We start from the raw sequence: 22,362 nt of genomic DNA on the forward strand, positions 1-22,362 counted from the left end.
TTAGATGGATTTCATTTTTCTAGATTGCTTAGTAGATCTATAAATCCATGTACTTTCGCAGAGTAAGATGACTGTGTAATGGTTGGAAGCTATTATACTGTTCAACTTGACATGACCCCTTAAGAATTTGAAAGCAACATAAGATGTGAACTCTGTCCTAATATTTGATCTGTCTTAAAGTTTCCCTATTAGAACCTTTGGCTCTAATCACTCTTTAGATTTGTTTTAATGGTACATACACACCTTGGGGCTCTTTCTTTCTATAAAGAAGCCCCAATGAAGTAATAAAGTCAATGTCATAAGATCCATTCATCAGGATTCAGAGGCTTGGTTTTCAATGTATGCTTATTTCAGTTTACTTTTCCAACATTTGAAACAGTTTCTGCATTTATAACTTGGAAATGGAGATATTTGTGAGTTTGGAGAGCTATGCAGATAGTCTACATGTAATGGTTTATAGTATAACAACTATACAGCATAGAGCTTTAGGACTCTAGTAAATTTCTTCATACTTGTCCCTTTGTTGATATATCCTTTCAGTTAGGTAGTTTCTTTGCAGGCTACCCCATACAAGTTTGAAGGATTCCCAGATACCCTGTAAAAGCCTGGTGTGTTACACTTTACTTATCCCGAATTTGCTTTGCTGTCATTTTAATGCATCTCAATTTAGGGCCAAACTGTATGTCCTAGTTTAATTTTTATAGCTTCAATTAAATACAAAGCTATATCTTCTTGATGGGTGTATGAAGCATTTGGTGTTCCACTGTAGAGAATACAGACAGATCATGACTTTGCTCGCTCCCCAGTGCCTGTAATTTTACAGTACGACAAATTTACCTTTTGGACATTATGTAATCAGCAACTCGAGAATTTAATATAAAGCTTTAAATTCTGTTTCCTTTCTTTCATTTTCCCTAGAAAACAGTATCCTCCAAGCATTATGGAATGTATCTTTTCCTCAGACAATTAAAACACAATTGAAATTAAGAATATCCAGTAATTGGACTTCCCTGGTGGCGCAGTGGTTGGGAATCCGCCTGCCGATGCGGGGGACGCGGGTTCGTGCCCCGGTCCGGGAGGATCCCGCGTGCCGCGGAGCGGCTGGGCCCGTGAGCCGTGGCCGCTGGGCCTGCGCGTCCAGAGCGTGTGCTCCGCGGTGGGGGAGGCCGCGGCGGTGAGAGGCCCGCGTACTAAAAAAAAAAAAAAAAAAAAAAAAAAGAATATCCAGTAATTGTCACCTACCATTTATTTCTGTAAGGTTATGTTATTCTTAAGAATAGTCAGATATTGCAAAACTAAGGAAAGTAAAGTTTCTTCTTGACCCTGTCTAAGTTGTGATTGATCTGTTTGTAGAGAAATCTGTTGCAGAGGCCAAAATGCATGCTTGGTCTTGAGAATCGGGAAAATATGACTAGAACATAGATATACTCTAACCTTTTCTTCTTCATTTGCAGGAGTAGGAAAAGGGAAATAGTGAAGGAAACTTACTCCCTAAAATAACTCATCACTTTTATAAAGATCTACAGATCTCATGCCTTTGTTGCTTCAGTGAATCAGGTTAAAATGGAAAGTCTTATGAGAACTCTATGGCATGAGTACATTGCCTTGGAGAAGTAACATCCAAATAGCGACCCCTGCGAATGTGAATGAATTTTTGATGAATTTTTGCTTATTGGTGCTGTGGATTTGACTAGCCACCTCAGAAGCAACAGATACCTTAGATATCGCTTTCATGTCTGATATTTTTCTTAATCTTCTGTCCCTTTAAGTAGAAGTTGAGATGTCAGGTCCAAAGTATAAGAGGAAAAAAAATTCTAGGATCTTAATCTCAGGGTGGTAGGTTTATGATATATAAATATGAGACATAGTGGCCTCAACTCCTTGAGAATAGTGGGTCACTTTCTTACATATTTGTCCCTTATTGTATGACCTGTTCAATTTTTTCTTCTAAACAAAGCAGCCATCATTCTGATTTGAGTAATGTTATGAAGATATTAAGATAATAGGTTACAATGACTATATAAGTGACTTAGTCCAAGTCTTCAGATGTTTATGCTGTATGCAGGCAACTTCTGCCTTTGTCAACAACTTGGAGGTTGTTTTACTCAAGTTTTTTAAAACTTCTGACCCTACTTTACCTTTTTTAGGTTTCCATTATACCCAAAAGGAGGGGAGAAGTTGCAGTTTGATTACGGTGTCTATCTTCTGAACAAAAACATAGCACAGGTAAGTAACTCCTCTTTACTCCCCTCCTACTTGCCACATGCAGCCTGCTTCCTTGGATCTCTGACCCTCTTTATGAGTAAGTACTACAGTTGACTCCTATTGAACTAGCTACAGTGATAATGCAAAGTTCTTTTTTGGCCACAGTCCTTTTCTGTGCCATTATAAATACCACAAAGAAGCAACGTGTACAGATTGCAATCCTCCGGCTAAACTCAGAAGCCATTTACTGAATTGTTACCTGCTAGTAGACTGTACTTGAATGTGTGGGCTTTATAACCTCTTGCCTCTACAGCTTGACTGATAATAGCTTTCTTCTCACACAGCTTTCTTCTCTTAGACCACTTCTGGGGGCTCATTTTGATTGGGAGTTTACGGAGTAAAGGTTTACTGACTTTGGCAAGTCCCTAATAGTCTCCTCATCTATTATCTAGGGCCCCAAAGAAAAGACCAAGCACATGGTCCTTCCAACCCAGCTTGGATTTTTGTGGCTCTCCTAACGTCACACCAGTTCGTATCTCACTTAATGCCTTTCCACATGCCATAGAAAGGCTATCAGATGCTTGGGTTTGCATTTTCCTGAAAGAAATATATAGCATTTCCTTAGCTCACTTGGCTCTACTTCAAGAGGTAGACATGCTGTAAATTTTCTAGTTGTAAAGGAAGATCAGCTTCAGCGCCTTGTTTTTATTTGGACATCCTTCCAATTGGAATATCACATGGATGAGATCCCACTGTTTGGCTGTTCTTTAGTGACATTATCAGCTGTATCCTCAGACCTTTCCTTTTTATAGAAGCAGTAAGGTTTGTGATGCTTTTGTTTTTATGAGCCTGCGTTGCCTTTTATCTGTATGATTCTGAAGACTCACTGAACAATTCCCATATTCATTTCTGATGGATCTAGAATAATTCCTCCATGTGGTGTCATCTTTGCCTTTCTTCCCCTCATCTAATCTCAGTTTAATGTTTTTTTAAAAATTGGTTTTTATTAAGACTCTTATACTTTTCTGATACTGGATCAAATTTCTAGTTTGCAGTCCTCGATTAATTATTTGCTTGTAACCTCACACTCATACTGCTTTTATTGTTACTGCCATCCAACTTATGTTCATTGCAGGCAAGCAGCCTTGCTCACAGCCCCTGGCCCATGACTCATCTTTCCATGTGCCATTCTTCCCACTGATGATTTCCATCCCTCCATTTTTGGCAGAAGAGTATCTCAGTCTGGGAAACAGGACCTTAATTTCAAGGATACCTAGCTCACATTACTGATCACAGATGTCATACCATAGAGAAGGTAGTACTTAGACAGAAAGGGTCAAGAAGGGGCCAGACTAAGGATACATTAAGGGAGAAGAGGTCTAAGTAAATTAGAGAGTACCTCCAGTGAAGTCAGCCAAGGTGGAAAAGAGTACCTGGAAACTGGGGTCCAGAGTGTGGGAGTCAGGATGTCAGGCAGGTTGGCCTCATTTAGTAGAGCTAAGTTCTGATCAGAGTTCAGAGACTCTTCTTTCTCTCTCTGCCCTATTTCCTGTTTCTTGCTTTAAGCACCTAAGGCCTAAGATCAGAAAGAAGTCTGTTGGAAGTTTCCAGGTGAAATCTACTCCTAATTAAGGCTAGGGCTGAAATCCCTGGATTTCCTCATAAATCCCAGCTTCAAACACACACATGCACATGCACACACACTTAATTCTTTCTTCTCAGGGCCCAATAGGAATGGCAAAGTATGGTATAAAGGGGTGCTAAGAATAGCCCAGCTTGCTTTGAGAACAAGACCAACAGGGAGGCTGACTATGTGCAGTGGAAAATTTGGGACAGCCAGCCCTTCACATCAGACTCAGCTCTAGCCCTGTTTGGTCCTCATTTTAGAGCACTTCCCAGGTAGCTTCTGATTTTATTCTTAACTGAACCAAGGCCACGAGTATGCGGAACTAGTTTTATTCATCTGTTTAAAAAATGGATTACTTCTAGTAATTTTGTATCCTCTGCAACTTTATACTCTTTGAAATTGAGAGATTACATTTGTGTGTGTGTTTAATGGGTTAACCACACAAACACTATAGGGAGCAAGTGTCTTGCTCTCTGTAGTGTTTTTTCATCACTGTGATGGCAGTGATGGAGATGACAGTGAAGGAGATGACAATAAACTTCTTATAAACAGACTTTCTTAGGTTTCAGGGTTCATTCAGAAAGCCTCTTCTGAGCATTTAGAAAGAAACTTTTAGCAAATTTGTGACCTTCAACTTTTTTCACTTTAACTCCATTTTGTCTTTAGCTTTATTATTACCATCACTTTCTTACATTTCAACTTATAACAAATCAAAGAACCATTAAATATTATGGCTCCTAACCAGGTATTATACTAATAAGATATTTCCAACTTGTGAAGGTTTGTTTTTATATACATATATACCAATACATGTTGTCAAAGGGGAGTTTGTCTTCTCAGTCAGTCCCATTTAGACTCTAGAGATGTGAACAAATCATACTATTAAAATGGTCCCACCTCAGTAATTTATAAGCCACATTAGTGGAGGTGGATGAAAGCATTGGCATGTGTTAAAGTGCCAGAGAAAAAGGAGTGAAGTCATTTAATACTGCGTCCATAACTTGGTTGAGGATTTGAATAGTCAATAGGACCTTTCATCACAGCCAGAAATAGTAGCAAAATCACTTTTTTGGTAGAGGAAATGACAGAATTTAGTAATATTTGTTACTTCAGTATTTGGGATCAGTCCAGCTCAAGTTTTGAAAGCACAAGCTTAGAAAGACAGGCCTTCAAGTAGAATTCCTCAAGTGTTGTTTGAAGAGCTGAGAGGGTTGGTAAGGTCTGCTTGCCCTCTTCTTGTCACTGTTGTCTAAAGGGGTGTGTGTGCTGGGTTGGGTACTGAAAGGGAATAAAGCAAAATACCTTGTTCTTAGCACCACTTACTAATATTTTTCAAGTGCCAGCCCCTTTGGCTGGAATTAGTCTTCCCTGTTGGGCAGCCTGCAACACTATAGGCATGGGCCTGGTAAATTTCAGGTACAGTGTAATTATTGTTGATTTAAGAAACCAGCTCCTGCCATAATTGTCAGTAAGTTTATAAGGACATTATATTAGTATCTGTGTATAGCACAGTAGTTTGCTTTTAGTTCCTAGAGCATAAAAAGTAGTAAATCAAAAATTATAATACTTGTACCGTATGTTTGTGGAAAGCTTTATAGTTTATGATATACATACATATATATCCATGTGACCCTCATCATCACCCTGCAAAGTGAAAAGGGCAGCATTTGATCCAGCATTTCCACTTCGGGGTATTTGTCCAAAGGAAACAAAAACACTAACTTGAAAAGATACCTGTACCCCCCATGTTTATTGCAGCATTATTTAAAATAGCCAAGACATGGAAATAACCTAAGTGTCCATCAATGGATGAATAGATAAAGAAAATGTGGTGTGTGTACGTGTGTGTACATACACACACACACACACATACACAGTAGAATATTATTCAGCCATGAAAAGAAGGAAATCCTGGCATTGGCAACAACATGTGGATGGACCTTGAGGGCATTATGCTAAGTGAATTAAATACCATATGATCTCACTCATGTGGAATCTAAGTTAAAAAAAAAAAAAAAAACCAAACTCATAGATAAAAAGAACATATTGGTGGTTATCACAGGTCGGGGTAGAGGGTGGTAGAAATGGATGAATGTTGTCAAAAGCTACCAACTTACAGTTATAAAATAAGTCCTGGAGATATAATGTACAGCATGTTGACTACAGTTAATATCGTATTGTATATTCAGAAGTTGCTCAGAGTGTATATCTTAACAGTTTTCACCACGAGAAAAAAGAAAGTTTGTAACTATGTGTGGTGATGGATGTTGACTTATCGTGGTGATTATTTCACAATATATACATACATCGAATCATTATGTTGTATACCTGAAACTAATATAATGTTATATGTTGCAGTATATTATGGGAGATGAACTAATGGATTGAATGTGGGAGATGGAGGAAAAGGAGTAATCAAGAATGACTCCTAGGTTTTGTGTATGAGCAACTGGATGTATGAAAATGCTGTTTATTGAGATGGAGAAGGGTCCAAGAGACAGGGGTTGGGAGAACCAGAAGTTCTGCTTTGGAAATTTTAAGCTTGAGTTGCCTTTTAGAAATCTAAAGCAGAGTCATCAAGTAAGCAACAGAATATGGTTCTGGAACTCAGGGTGGGAGGTCAGTTACTAGAGGTACAAATTTGGTAGTCATCAATATAAAGATGATGTTTAAATCCATGGAACCAGGTGCGATCAACCAGGAAGAGAGTGCAGAGCTAGCCAGAGCAGAGAGAGACAGATGCAGACAGAAACATGCCGTGGGATTTAGCCCTGGGAAATCACATTTAGATGTTGGATAGAGGAGGATGAACCAGCAAAGACTGTGAGGAATGGCCAGTTGGGTAGAGAGAAAACCAGGAGAAAGTAATAATTTGGAAACTAAGAGAAGTAAATTTCTAGAAGGAAAGAGTAATCAACTAAATATGTGAACTCTGTCAGATGAAGTATCCAGTGGACTTGGGAACATGGAAGTCATTAACGAGCAGTTTCAGTAGAGCAGCAGGTGTGTTGAAGAGTGAATAGGAAGTGAGGAAGTGCCATTGATTATAGACAGCCCTCCTGAGGTGTTTTTTGTGCAGTGAGATAGACATGTGGGTCCATAACTGGAAAAGACTGTAGGTTTAAGGGAGGTCTTTTGGGTTTTTTTTGTTTTGTTTTTTATTTGTTTTGTGGGGATGTGGAACCTTTTTGGTGTGTTTTATTTTTTAAGATGGGAAATATCAGGGCAGGTTTATATGCTGATGAGAGTGATCAAATGAAGAGAGCAATTGCTAATAAAAGGTAAAGAAGGGATACTTGAAGGAGTAAAGTCTTAGGGAGAGGGAAAGGAAATTGGTTTCAGAACATGAGTTTGTTGACCTAAGATAGAAAAAGGGGCACTTTCAGCAAACTCATAGTTTCAAAACAAAACAAAAAGACAAAAACCAGTTTAACTTAAGAATGTCCTTGGGGCTTCCCTGGTGGCGCAGTGGTTAAGAATCCACCTGCCAATGCAGGAGACACGGGTTCGATCCCTGGTCCGGGAAGATCCCACATGCCGCGGAGCAACTAAGCCTGTGTGCCACAACTACTGAGCCTGCCCTCTAGATCCCGTGAGCCACAACTACTGAGCCCGCACACCACAACTACTGAGCCCACACACTGCAAGTACTGAACTACACCACAATGAAGAGTAGCCCCTGCTCACCACAACTAGAGAAAGACCATGTGCAGCAGTGAAGACCCAATGCAACAACAACAACAAAAAAAAGAATGTCCTTGATTAAGCAGTAAAAGTTATTAATTATATTAAATGTTGACCCTTGACTACATATTTTTTTAATATTCTGTGTGATGGAAAGGGAAATAGGCATAAAGCACTTGTGCAATTGAGTTGCTAACTAAACCAGCTGATATTTTTCATGGAGCACCATCTTGAAAGATTGACTAACACACAGCCAACTATACAGGCAGGTGTTTGGCAGACATGTTCTGCAAAAATGAATGAAGTGAGCCTCTTAAAGGAAATCAACTGATGATGAGATTCAAGATTTTGAATGACAGTATCATTAGTATGTCGGAAAACTTGCATTTGCCACCATGACCTTGACAGCTTCCCGTTTCTTAAAGGTGTTTTTGATGAAGTTGGTAGTGATATTTAACAAAAGAGATTAAAATATTTTATAATGAATGTGTCAGCATTTAAAATGTATATAACTCAGTGAGCCAGTATTTTCAAAATGACCAGTGTATGTTGCTATGAAGTCATGTACAGCTAAAGATCTCTTCAAAGTGCAAAAACCCAATGGATTTTTTTTTTACATATATAAATTTATTTTATTTTACTTATTTTTATTTTTGGCTGCGTTGGGTCTTCATTGCTGCGCACAGGCTCTCTCTAGTTGCGGCGAGTCAGGGCTACTCTTTGTTGCGGTGCGCAGGCTTTTCATTGTGGTGGCTTCTCGTTGGGAGCACGGGCTCTAGGTGCGCGGGCTTCAGTAGTTGTGGCTGCGGGCTCAGTAGTTGTGGCTTACAGGCTCTAGAGTGCAGGCTCAGTAGTTGTGGTGCATGGGTTTAGTTGCTCCGCAGCATGTGGGATCTTCCCGGACCAGGGCTCGAACCTGTTTCTCCTACATTGGCAGGCAGATTCTTAACCACAGCGCCACAAGGGAAGCCCACCCCAATGGATTTTAATGTAACAGCTGTAAAAAATATATTGAAATGGCTTCAGATTCTACATTGCTACTAACCTTTAAGAAGCTACTACTTGTTAAGTTTGGAGGTAGTATCAGAGAAGAATATCTACAATTATCTGAAAAAGGCTATTAAAATACTCCTTTCTTTCCCAATTACATTTTCTCATGAAACAACATGTGGTAACAAAATGAATGCAGAAGAATATATGAGAATCCAGCTGTCTTCTATTAAGGCAGTCATTGCAAAAGAGACTTGCAAAAATGTAAAACAATGTCGCTCATCTCACTAAATTTCTTTTTTTGAAAATATGCTTGTTTTTCATTAAAAATGTTATTTATATTAACAAGTAATAGATTTATTATTTTAAAGTGAATTAGTAAATACTTAAAAGCTTTTTCAGTTTCATATTTGTATATGCCTACATAAACAAAAGCTTTTTGGGGTCCTCAATTTTAAGAGAGTAAAGGGATCTTGAGACCAAAAAGTTTGAGAACCACCGTCCTAGAGAATGTAGTCACCCAGCTTTCCTATAAAACATCTCAACTGCTCATAGTCTGATAAACCAAGACACATGTGTCAGTTCCCCGAATGTGGAAACATTATATAAGAGACCTACAAATTTGAATTCTGGTAGTACTGTGCAATACAAATCATCAGGCCAGCAGCTATCAGTGGATTCTTCCCTATTGCTTTTGAGTTTCCTTGAGCCAGGCTTCTCTACTTTCTTGAAAGTTCAGGGACTTAAGAGTAATACTTTGAGGGTGTAGTTTACAAATATTAATGATGATTTAAATTTGTATTGAACTTAATGGCTTTTGGTATACTTACACTTCTGTATCTCATTTCATACTTTGTGAAGTACGTTGACCAGGTCTATCTTCAGTTAAGAGATTGAGTTGCTGCTATGCTAACTTATCGAGGATGATGAAGCTATTAAATGACAAACAGAATTCAAGATCAAATCTTCTGAGGTCAGATCCAGCTATATCCCACTTTGTTTCTTCTTCTTTTTTCTTTTTTAATGTGGGCCTTATTACAATCCTATGAGGTGGATAAGGCACAGACATCTGCCTTTTTACATATGAGACCCCTGAGATCAGGAATTAAGTAGGACTAGGATTAGATCCTGGAGATTTCATGACCTCTCTTCTTTTTACTCTTTTACCTCTCTTTTTTCTCAGTTTACTTTAAGACTTCATAGAAAGTAACAGTAGCTTCTCCTTCCAAAAACAGTTGGAAACTTCTGTTCTGCCAGGGACATGGTCTTTCTGTAAAACTTGACTACTCATGGGGCCCACAGTGCACAGCTATTTAGAAGGGATCAATGCCAGTTTACACCCAGCAGCTTAAATTCATGTCTATTTCTCTAACATACAGTTCAATATATATGACACATGAGGAGAAAATGCATTTTTATTTTCTTAATTCTTCTTGGAATCAAGAATACAAATTCCGAGGGTATTTTAATAGTCAAAATGCCATCATTCCCTCCTGCTGCCTACAAAATTGCCAATAATAGAGTAGAAACGTATTTTTTAAAAGTCCTGTATCTTAACAACAAACAATTTACTGAGATATAATTCACAAACCATACAATTCACCCACTTAAAATGTATAATTCAATGTTTTTTAAAATATATTCAACTAGTGGTGCAACTATCACCCCAGTCTGCTTTAAAATATTTTCATTGCCCATAAAGAAACCCTGTACTCATTAGCAGTCACTCCCTGTTCCCCTAAGACTTCCGACCCTAGGCAGCCACCATTCCACTTCTGTTTCTATTCTGGACATTTCATGGAATAGAATAAAATATGTGGTCTTTGTGACTGGCTTCTTTCCCTTAGCATAGGTTTATGGTTCATCCATATTGTAGTATGCATCAGTCATTGCTTTTTATTAACAAATCATTTTGGCAATTCAAAGATGTATATGGTTATACCACATTTCATTCATCCATTCATCAGTTGATAGACATTGGATTGTTTACACTTCGGGGTCATTGTGAATAATGCTGCTATGAGCATTAATGGATAGATACAAGTTTTCTGTGGGGACATGTTTTCATTACTCTTGGATGTATATTGGTAGATATTGGGTTGGCCAAAGAGTTCGATCCGGTTTTTTCATAAGATGTTACGGAAGAACCCGAATGAACTCTTTGGCCAACCCAGTACTTGTGAGTGGAGTTGCTGAGCCATATGGTAACTATGTTTAAGATTTTGAGGAATTGCCAGACTGTGTGTTAAAAGCAGTTACACCATTTTGCATTCCCACCATCGATGTATTAAAGTTCCAATTTCTGTCCTTTCTATTATAGCCTCCTACTAGTAAAGTGGTATCTCATTGTGGTTTTTTGTTTGTTTTTAACATCTTTATTGGAGTATAATTACTTTACAGTGGTGTGTTAGTTTCTGCTTTATAACAAAGTGAATCAGCTATACATACACATGTGTCCCCATATCTCCTCCTTCTTGCATCTCCCTCCCACCCTCCCTATCCCACCCCTCTAGGTGGTCACAAAGCACCGAGCTGATCTCCCTGTGCTATGTGGCTGATTCCCACTAGCTATCTATTTTACGTTTGGTAGTGTATATATGTCCATGCCACTCTCACTTCATCCCAGCTTACCCTTCCCTCTCCTTGTGTCCTCAAGTCCATTCTCTATGTCTGTGTCTTTATTCCTGTCCTGCTCCTAGGTTCTTCAGAACCTTTTTTTTTTTTAGATTCCATATATATGTGTTAGCATACGGTATTTGTTTTTCTCTTTCTGACTTACCTCACTTTGTATGACAGACTCTAGGTCCATCCACCTCACTACAAATAAATCAATTTCATTTCTTTCTATGCCTGAGTAATATTCCATTGTATATATGTGCCACATCTTCTTTATCCATTCATCTGTCAATGGACACTTACGTTGCGTCCATATCCTGGCTGTTGTAAACAGAGCTGCAATGAACATTGTGGTACATGACTCTTTTTGAATTATGGTTTTCTCAGGGTATATGCCCACTAGTGGGATTGCTGGGTCATATGGTGGTTCTAGTTTTTAGTTTTTTAAGGAACCTCCATACTGTTCTCCATAGTGGCTGTATCAATTTACATTCCCACAACAGTGCAAGAGGGTTCCCTTTTCTCCACACCCTCTCCAGCATTTATTGTTTGTAGATTTTTTTCATGATGCCATTCTGACTGGTGTGAGGTGATACCTCATTGTAGTTTTGATTTGCATTTCTCTAATGATTAATGATGTTGAGCATCCTTTCATGTGTTTGTTGGCACTCTGTGTATCTTCTTTGGAGAAATGTCTATTTAGGTCTTCTGCCCATTTTTGGATTGGGTTGTTTTTTTGATATTGAGCTACATGAGCTGCTTGTATATTTGGAGATTAATCCTTTGTCAGTTGCTTCATTTACAAATATTTTCTCCCATTCTGAGGGTTGTCTTTTGGTCTTGTTTATGGTTTCCTTTGCTGTGCAAAAGCTTTGAAGTTTCATTAGGTCCCGTTTGTTTATTTTTGTTTTTATTTCCATTTCTCTAGGAGGTGGGTCAAAAAGGATCTTGCTGTGATTTATATCATAGAGTGTTCTGCCTGTGTCTTCCTCTTAAGAGTTTTATAGTGTCTGGCCTTACATTTAGGTCTTTAATCCATTTTGAGTTTATTTTTGTGTTAGGGAGTGTTCTAATTTCATTCTTTTACATGTAGCTGTCCAGTTTTCCCAGTACCACTTATTGAAGAGGCTGTCTTTTCTCCATTGTATTCTCACTGTGGTTTTGATTTGAATTTCCCTAAAGGCTAATGATGTTGAGCATCTTTTCATGTGCTTATTGGACATTTGTATATCTTCCCTGGAGAAATACCTGTTCAAACCCTTTGCCCATTTTTAAATTGGGTAATTTTTCTTTATTATTGAGTTGTAAGAGATCTTTATATAATCTAAACACAAGTCCCTTCTCAGATGTATGATTTGCAAATATTTTCTCCCATTTTGCAGGTTGTCTTTTTCACTCTCTTCATAGTGTCTGTTGAAACCCAAAGGTTTTTGGTTTTGATGAAGTCCAGTTTTATCTACATTTTCTTTTCTTGCTTATGCTTTTGTTGTCATATCTAAGAAAGCTTAGCCCAAGTACTTTTAGGTTTTCTTCTGTGTAGTTTTAGCTTACACATTTAGGTTTGTGATCCATCTTGAATTAATTTTTTTTATATAGTGTAAGGAAAGGGTCCAACTTCATTCTTTTGCATGTAGATTTCCATTTAGCCCAGAAAAATTTGTTGAAAAGACTACTCATTACCCATTGAATTGTCTTGGCACTCTTGTTGAAAATTAATTGACTATAAGTGTAAAGATTTATATCTAAACTCTAAATTCTGTTCCGTTAATATATATGTCTGTCCTTACGCTAATACCACCATATCATTTTTCTTTAAAAGATACTCTTTTCAAAAATAATACATTCCAGGCTTCCCTGGTGGCGCAGTGGTTGAGAGTCCGCCTGCCGATGCAGGGGACACGGGTTCGTGCCCCGGTCCGGGAGGATCCCACATGCCACGGAGCGGCTGGTCCCGTGAGCCATGGCCGCTGAGCCTGTGCGTCTGGAGCCTGTGCTCTGCAACTGGAGAGACCACAACAGTGAGAGGCCCGTGTACCGCAAAAAATAATAATAATAAAATACATTCCAATTGTAGAAATTTTTTAAAGTACAAAAAGGATAGAAGAACAGAATTTTTAAAATAGTCTTTTAAAATTTACATACACCTTCTGGATATTCCAAACTTTTTTGTCTTTTCCTTTATAGTTGAGATAACATTATGTATACTGCTCAACTAAAAACTCTCTAAGTCAATATTTTTAATATGTAGTATTTCATTTATGTGCATAATGTGCATATATTATCATTTATTTAACCATTCCACTAATCTTGGACATTTGTTCTTCCATGTTTTTCTTAAAAATAAGGTTTCAGTTACCATATTAGCACTAATAGGTGTTCTACATATACATATATAAATTTGTTTCTGCTCTGTAGAGTGATGTTTTCAGATATAAGAGACAGTAAGGTAAATATTGAAGCACTTTATTGTGACAGAAATCCTGTCTCTTAAGTTTTTCCATGGGCTCTACATTGCTTCCACTAAATCAGTTCAGACTTAAGCTTCATACTGCTGTGGACAAAGAGGATTTTCAGTCACATCCTCACTTTGAAAGATGATGATGATCTCCTCTACTCATAAGTATTCCTTGGTGGGCTTTTTTCCTTTTTAATAGTAGAACAATTACATTTTCGTGTACGTGTGTAATGTAAATCCACAAATATCTGAGTGAGCTGTGCAAGGCCTATGAGAGGCTGACTTTACCCCAGGGTGTTCATATTTGGGGATAAAAAAATATGCACACTATGTAAATAGTTAACTAGTACAAGGCATGCAGTGATAACTGTCAAAGGAGAAGTTCCAGTCAAAATGCGGTTCTGGCTCTCAGCAGGGAGAGTCCCAAAGACGTGGATGCGCTTCCCACCGAGGTGATGAGCTTGGGCATGTAATACAATTCACTGCACCTCCATTCCCTTATTTCTGTAAAGGTTGGATACTCATTATAGGATTGTTGCAGGGACAATAAAAAATGAGGGTTAAGTTTGTAGCTCAGGCTTTGTCTGCAGAAAGGGTACTCAGTAAATAGTAGCTGCCATTTTTTGCACTTCATGTTGTTGTTATTCTTGTTGGGCTCATGTGGAGCGGGAATGCTTCAATAGACAGATACGGTACCCGAACTGGAAGTTCAAGGCAGGAAAGCATCTGGCTAGTGAGAGAGGAGGAGAAGCAGAGGTGCAAAGGAAGGGCTGTTCCAGCCTGGCTGGAATAGGTTACCTTAATAGTGGGGATAGGAAAGACATTTTTGACTGACCACCATTGGCCCTGGCACCATACTGTTACCAGTTGTTATACTTGGAACTAAAACTGGTCTATGTGAGCTCCCTGGGCATGTTTCAGATGTTTAATAAATATTTATTGAAAGAATGAGTGGTGAATGAGTCAACCAGGAAATTGTTCTTTCCTTCCTTACGATTGATAGTTAATGAACTTATTTCTATTTAAATATGTGTGTGTATTTAAATATATATTTAAACGCATCTTGACTTATGTCTGTTTAAATGGAGGCTTTAACGGAAGTAGAAAAATCACGTATATAGTTGTTTTTCAAAAGTTCCATTCTGTATTTAAGGGATAACATACTACCTTTTTGAACTTGCAAATGATTGGTTAAATGTTCTTGTATTAATTTTTTAAAGAATCATATCAGTTATTAACCAATTTACTAAACATTTTTAATGATACATTGGCTGTGATCACTGTACTTCCAAGTGCTGAGGGTGATAAATTAACAAGGTAAAATAATTTATTTTTATGTCAGTTGGACATTTTCTCCTACTTTAAACTGAAACTAGAAATCCAATGCCAAAAATATCTTTCCAAATGAAAAATAAAAGTTTTAACTCATATTTATATAGCTTACTTTAGGGTACAGAGATCTTTCACATATATTACCTCTTTTATCCTTTTCAAAAGCCCTAAAAGTGTTGGTATTATTATCCCCACTTTCCATTTAGGTAAACTGAGACTCTGAATAGTGAGCAAAGAAATTCAGATCCTCATCATCTCACTCTAAGTTCAGGGGACTTGCTGACTTCCTTTTATCAGTCAGAAAGAAACGTTAAATAGCAGGTTTCCCTTTTGTCTGTGGCTACCTAAGAGCCAAGTAAAAATTTAGCACCTTACTTGGTTTAGCATCTTTGATAACTTCTGTCTCTTCCTTTATCCTAGTTGTTTTTAAAAATTCACTTTAGGCCTTTATTCTGCATGTTTTAATATTTTAAGCTGGCAAATTTTTTTCTTTAATTAAAGAAACAAGTTGCTTATTCAGTAATGATGTGAGCCTTTTCCGAGGCACTCCTATGAGTGACATTTGTTGCTGGGAGAAAAATATTTAAAGAATGCACCTCAACTGAAATAAAATATATAATGCTTAGTTCAGAGAAGGTAGAATATAAATTCCAACTATTTTTTATGGCTAAGCCTCATGAAGTGAATTATGAGAAATAATACGTATGAAAAGTGAATTTGGTCTGATTTTAGTTGGCATCAAAGGGACCAGCGTAGCTTAGGTTTAAGCTATTTAAAGAAATGAACTTCAAAAAATTGTTATATGTAAATTTTGGTGTCTAGTAGAGAAAAGCATTTTAAAATGTGCTGATTTGGGTTTCCAGGGAGGATAAAATTAGTATCCTAATTAATGTAACTTTATCAAGGGAAAGGCCAAAATCCTAGAATAAAATGAACTAAAATAAATGCAGCATAGCTGAATATTTAAGAGCAAGTACTATGGATTTAGACTACAAGGTTCAAATGCCAATTTATCACTTTAGCTGTATGATTTTGGGTAAGTTACTTAATCTCTCTGTACTTCAGTGTCTTTATCTGTAAAACAGGGAAAATAATACCTATAATTATAATTCCCATCTCTTAGAGTTGTTATAAGGATTAAATATTTTTAAAGCATTTAGAATAGTGCCTGGAACTGAGTAAGTACTAAAAAAGTTTTGCTAACTAAATAAAATGCAAAGTACAGTGTAATCTTTGTGATAAAGAAATTCCACATTCCACAAATACAACATGAGGTGAAGATGTGTGGAAGTGGATTACAAGCTAAATGCAAGTTAAGAATAATAAGTAAAGGAGTGGGGGAGTTGCCTTTTTAGCTGCATCAGTGAGAGTACCATGTATGAGGAAGGAAAATTCAGACACCTTGTTCACTGTCAGTGAGCTTTTAGTTTCAAGTTAAGGTAATATTTTTTCAATAGAAATCACTTTTTTTTTTATCATATAAATGATTCAATCTCAGTATAAATTTTTTCAAAATACAGAAAAGCATTAAGGAAAACATTAAAACCACTTTGGATTCCATTACTCAGAGATAACCATTGTAATATTTTGGTGAACATTTTTCCAAACATCTATGCAAATAAATATACATGCATAAGTTAAATAGGTAATATTTAACATAAATGGTTTCACATTGTACATTCTGTTGTGTGTCTTTTTTCATTTAACTATTTTGTGAAGATAGTTTCATATTGATGAATATAGTTGTATAAAATTTTGTTGTCTGCATTGCATCCTGTTGTGTGGACATTAACAGTTTCCTTGTTGTTGGACACTTAGATTATTTCCAAGATTTGCCTATTATGAACAACATTACAATGAGAGAAGCATCTTTCTACTTAGTTAGTTATACCTGTGTTCAGTTATTCCCTTAAGATAAGTATCTCATTGCTAGGTCAAAGAACACATAAATTATAAAGTTTGACGTATCTGTTTCTTTATCCTCTTGCCAATGTTGTTTGTTATTAACCTTTTTTATATGAGAGAAGAAACATAATATCTCTGTGCTTTTATTTGTAGCTCTCTGATTATTAGTGAATGTTAAGTTCAGGCATTTCATATTTTATATATATATATATTTCATTTCATATAAATATTATATATGTATATATTTGCTGTTTCAAGTTCTTTGGTGAATCACCGATACCTTCTGATAAATAATGCCGTAAAAAAAAATTATGGTAGACTGTAGAACCCCCCCAAATGATATAAGATATAAGAAAATAATACATAGGCCTTGCAGGTAAGGGTGAAGAATTTGCTGAGTCACAGATGTGTCAGTTTTCCTCTGTTTTTACCTCCTTTCTTCTCCCAGTCCTCTCTAGGATTGTCAGTTCCCTTGCTGTATAAAAGCAGTCTATGGCAGTAGGACAAAGGCTGGACTGAAGACAGCTTTTGGAAGAAGCATCTAAACTCCCATCTGCCACTGCCTGGCTCACTTCTTCATTCTTTTCCTCTGCTTGGCACTTTTCATCTGCTGTAAAATGTTTCTTTTCTTTCATCTGAGCCCTAAGACTGGTATTATGATTTCTGTTTACTCTCTTGGCGTTTCTGTGGCTCCAAGCAGGGCTGATTGATCATTTACTCTGTGTCAGGCGCTGGGCTGGGCATTGAGGAGAAAAGGTTGAAGAGGACTCCGTTCCTAACCCTGGTGCTGCTTGCCTTCTAGCCAGGGTGACATTGCAATGTAGTATGCACTAATAATGGATGTATGTGTAAAGTTCTTTGGGAAGTACAGTTTTGTTTTGTTTTTTAAATCATCACCTTCAAGCTTTTTGACTTACCACAACATGATCGAAAAGATTTTAAGATTCTCTAAGAGATCATTTACAAACAGTATGCTGTATGTTGGTGATTTTGTTTACAGAAAATAAGCAAAGATTTATGGAATACCACGTCAGGTAAATAAGGGGTCAAGTCCAATACAAGATGGACTTATAATAATAATGATAATACCGCCATACATTTAAGGAGTGCTTTATAGTTTTCAAAGTGCTTTCACACAAAAAGCTCATAACTGGTCCTCACAGTTTCTTCTCTGAAGTAGATTTAATAAGAATTTTCAACTTTAATTAAGTTCTTCTTAGGAACTCTTATCATGAGGAAATAATTCTAACTTCCTGAAGACAGTTAAAAGACATTTATCAGGGCTTCCCTGGTGGCGCAGTGGTTGAGAATCCACCTGCCAGTGCAGGGGACACGGGTTCATGCCCCGGTCCGGGAAGATACCACATGCCACAGAGCGGCTGGGCCCGTGAGCCATGGCCGCAGGGCCTGCGCGTCTGGAGCCTGTGCTCCGCAACAGGAGAGGCCACAACAGTGAGAGGCCCGTGTACCTAGGGGTACCTAGAGGCCTGTGTACCTAGCATCTAGGGGATAGGTTAAATAAAGGAATATCCTTAGTCATTAAAAGTTTTATGAAGATTAGATAATAGCAAAGAATTCATTTGTTATTAGTGGAGAAAGAAGGGTACAGAGTTGAATATATATACTACAATTAAAATTATTAAAATAAAAAAGGTAAAGGCACCAAACAAACATTTACCCTTTATGTAGGGGGAGGAATATTGCCCAGATGTATGCTAAAATTGTGGATATGCTTGTCTTGTGCGAGTGTTGCCACTTGATAATTGTGATGTTGTGTAAGAAATTTCACTCTGGGCCTCAGTGTCCTTATTTATCTAATGAGGCTCCCAAAACTCATTGTACAACAGAACGTTGTTGTTGACGTGTTTTTCTAAATGGCTTTAAAACATTTCTTTGTCCGCACTGTGTTTACATGTATAGATGATAGTTGTATCTCTTTGTTTCCAGACTGCCTTCCTTGCAAGGCTGCTTAGTGTCTTAGCAAGAGCCCTAGATTGTGCGCTAGCCTTTAAGCAAAGAGTTGCCTCACAGTGACATTGGGCAAGTCTCTCAATCTTTCTAAGCTCTAGATTCTTTTAAAATAAGGAAGTTGAAGTAAATAACCTCTTCATTTCCTTCTAGCAGTAATGTTCTATGATTCCTCCCAATCTTGTTTTGAGCAAATGCATGATTAAAAAAAAAAGAAAGCACAATAAATTGGTCAGGTAGAGGTGATGAGAGTGTAAATTGATAAAATCATTTTAGAAAACACTTTGGCATTTTCCAGTGAACTTGAAGATATGCATATGGGAATGTTTATGGCAGCGCTGTTCGTAATACCCGAAGACTGGAAGCAAGTTGAAAATGTCAGCAATATGTTTGTCTTTAATCATGATATATTTATATAATGGAGTACTGTGGAGCCATGAAACCATAGCTATATGCAATGATTAAGGTAAATTTTACAAGCCTAATGTTGAGTAAAAGAAGCACAACAAGAGAGAATCTCCACAAAGTTACTCTTTTTATGTATAGTTCAAAAATGGGCAACATTATACTATATTGGTTGGGATGAAAACTATACAGTAAGCATGGATAGTGAAGAGCTTTGGGTGAGAGGAGGGGCTATAATGAGAAAGGGGCTCACAGGGAGCTTCTAGGGTGCCAGCGTTCTGTTTCTTGACTAAGTAGTGGTTACACAGGGGTTTGCTTTATCCTTTAAACAATGCATAGCTGTTTTAAGCATTTTGCTATTTGTATGTTGTATCTTGACATTAAACAGTTACAGGATAGCAACAATAAAAAAGTATATATGTGGGAATTCCCTGGCAGTCCAGAGGTTTGGACTTGGCGCTTTCACTGGTCAGGGAACTAATATCCTGCAAGGCATGCAGTGTGGCAAAAAATATATATATATATATGTGTGTATATATATATATATATATATGTGTGTGTATATATATATATATGTATATATATATATATATATATGAATGACACCATTCTTGTAGTCTTTGAGACATATTTGCCAGTGCTAAGGACTTGATAGTCATTGTCATAAACCAGAAGAAAAAGAATTTTGAAGTAGAGCACTTGGAAGTTCATTTGTCTTAGCTTCATAAATAAGAGTGTCTGCTTTTATTGATTACCTATATGCAAAGCACTTTTTACTCTTTGTCTCTAATTTTCATAATAACGCTTTCAGGTTTTTATTATTATCCTCATTTTACAAATGAGGAAACTGAGGCTTAGGGTAATTAAATAACTCCTTGGTAGAGGAAGAATTTTAAATAAATCACTGAAACAAATCTGCATGGACTATTTTTGGTAATTTTTTTCCTCGTCCATGTTATAGTAAGATAAATTGGAAACAACTTTTGTAACCATTTTAAGATATGTAATATGAAAGTAAGCTCTGAATAAATGAACAGACTGAGTTTTGGATAGATATCTTTTTTTTTTTCTTTTTTTAGATATCGTTTCTTTGTGCCCAGAAGTATGGAAGATTTCCCAGATGCCTAGTAGTAAATGAGTTTTTGGGTATTTGGACATTTACCACTTGTAGGTCAAGCCCCTGCACTGAGCATTAAAATTGATCTCATTAGAAGAGAAAGTGGGAGAAACAATGTCTACATGTTTTTAAATTTAATTTTATTTTATTTTTATACAGCAGGTTCTTGTTATCTGTTTTATACGTATTAGTGTATACATATCAATCCCAATCTCCCAATTCATCACACCACCACCCCACCCCTCCCCCACTACCCCCCTTAATGTCCATACGTTTGTTCTCTACATCTGTGTCTCTATTTCTGCCTTGCAAACCAGTTCATCTGTACCATTCTTCTAAATTCCACGTATATGCATTAATATACGATATTTGTTTTTCTCTTTCTGACTTACTTCACTCTGTATGACAGTCTCTGGGTCCACCCATGTCTCTACAAATGACCCAATTTCGTTCCTTTTAATGGCTGAGTAATATTCCATTGTATATATGTACCACATCTTCTTCCATTCATCTGTCAATGGGCATTTAGGTTGCTTCCATAACTTGGCTATTGTAAATAGTGCTGCAATGAACATTGAGGTGCAAGTGTCTTTTTTTTTTTTTTTTTGCGGTACACGGACCTCTCACTGTTGTGGCCTCTCCCGTTGCGGAGCACAGGCTCTGGACGTGCAGGGTCAGCCGCCATGGCTCACGGGCCCAGCCGCTCCACGGCATGTGGGATCTTCCCGGACCGGGGCACGAACCCGTGTCCCCTGCATCGGCAGGCAGACTCTCAACCACTGCGCCACCAGGGAAGCCCACAAGTGTCTTTTTGAATTATGGTTTTCTCTGGGTATATGCCCAGTAATGGGATTCCTGGGTCATATGGTAATTCTATTTTTCATTTCTTAAGGAACCCCCATACTGTTCTCCATAGTGGCTTATCAATTTACATTCCCACCAGTAGTGCAAGAGGATTCCCTTTTCTCCATACCCTCTCCAGCATTTGTTGTTTGTAGATTTTCTGAAGATGCCCATTCTAACTGGTGTGAGGTGATACCTCATTGTAGTTTTGATTTGCATTTCTCTAATAATTAGTGACGTTGAGTAGCTTTTCGTGTGCCTCTTGGCCATCTGTATGTCTTCTTCAGAGAAATGTCTGTTTAGGTCTTCTGCCCATTTTTTGATTGCATTGTTTGTTTTTTTAATATTGAGCTACATTAGCTGTTTGTATATTTTGGAGATTAATCCTTTGTCTGTTGATTCATTTGCAAATATTTTCTCCCATTCTGAGGGTTGTCTTTTCGTCTTGTTTATAGTTTCCTTTGCTGTGCAAAAGCTTTTAAGTTTCATTAGATACCATTTCTTTATTTTTGTTTTTATTTCCATCACTCTGGGGGTGGGTCAAAAAAGATCTTGCTGTGATTTATGTCAAAGAGTGTTATTTCTGTGTTTTCCTCTAACAGTTTTATAGTGTCCGGTCTTATATTTGTGTCTTTAATCTATTTTGAGTTTATTTTTGTGTATGGTGTTAGAGAGTGTTCTAATATCAATCTTTTACATGTAGCTGTCCAGTTTTCCCAGCACCACTTATTGAAGAGACTGTCTTTTCTCCATTGTATATCCTTGCCTCCTTTTTCATAGATTAGTTGACCATAGGTGTGTGGGTTTATCTCTGGGCTTTCTATCCTATTCCATTGATCTATATTTCTGTTTTTGTGCCAGTACCATATTGTCTTGATTAATGTAGCTTTGTAATACAGTCTGAAGTCAGGGAGTCTGATTCCTCCAGCTCTGTTTTTTTCCTCAAGATTCCTTTGGCTATTTGGGGTCTTTTGTGTCTCCATACAAATTTTAAGATTTTTTTTTGTCCTAGTTCTGTAAAAAAAAATGCCATTGGTTAATTTGATAGGGATTGCATTGAATCTGTAGATTGCTTTGGGTAGTATAATCATTTTCACAATATTGATTCTTCCGATCCAAGAACATAGTATAATCTCTCCATCTGTTTGTGTCATCTTTGCTTTCTTTCATCAGTGTCTTACAGTTTTCTAACTACATGTCTTTTACCTCCTAGGT

The 22,362-nt window shown here is 37.3% G+C and overlaps 1 protein-coding gene across 1 annotated transcript in view; it reads left to right on the top strand.

The window, feature by feature from the left end:
* UVRAG (UV radiation resistance associated) overlaps positions 1-22,362 on the top strand; it is a 318,729-nt gene that overhangs the window by 231,950 nt on the left and 64,417 nt on the right. Inside the window, exon 13 of the mRNA XM_027083424.1 lies at positions 2,148-2,226. Coding sequence (XP_026939225.1) covers positions 2,148-2,226 — 79 coding nt within the window. The remainder of the gene's footprint in view (positions 1-2,147; positions 2,227-22,362) is intronic.

The sequence above is a fragment of the Aethalodelphis obliquidens genome, unplaced genomic scaffold, assembly GCF_003676395.1.
Source record: "Aethalodelphis obliquidens isolate GAN/ISIS:26980383/991018 unplaced genomic scaffold, ASM367639v1 scaffold50, whole genome shotgun sequence".
In the NCBI taxonomy this organism is placed as follows: domain Eukaryota; kingdom Metazoa; phylum Chordata; class Mammalia; order Artiodactyla; family Delphinidae; genus Aethalodelphis; species Aethalodelphis obliquidens.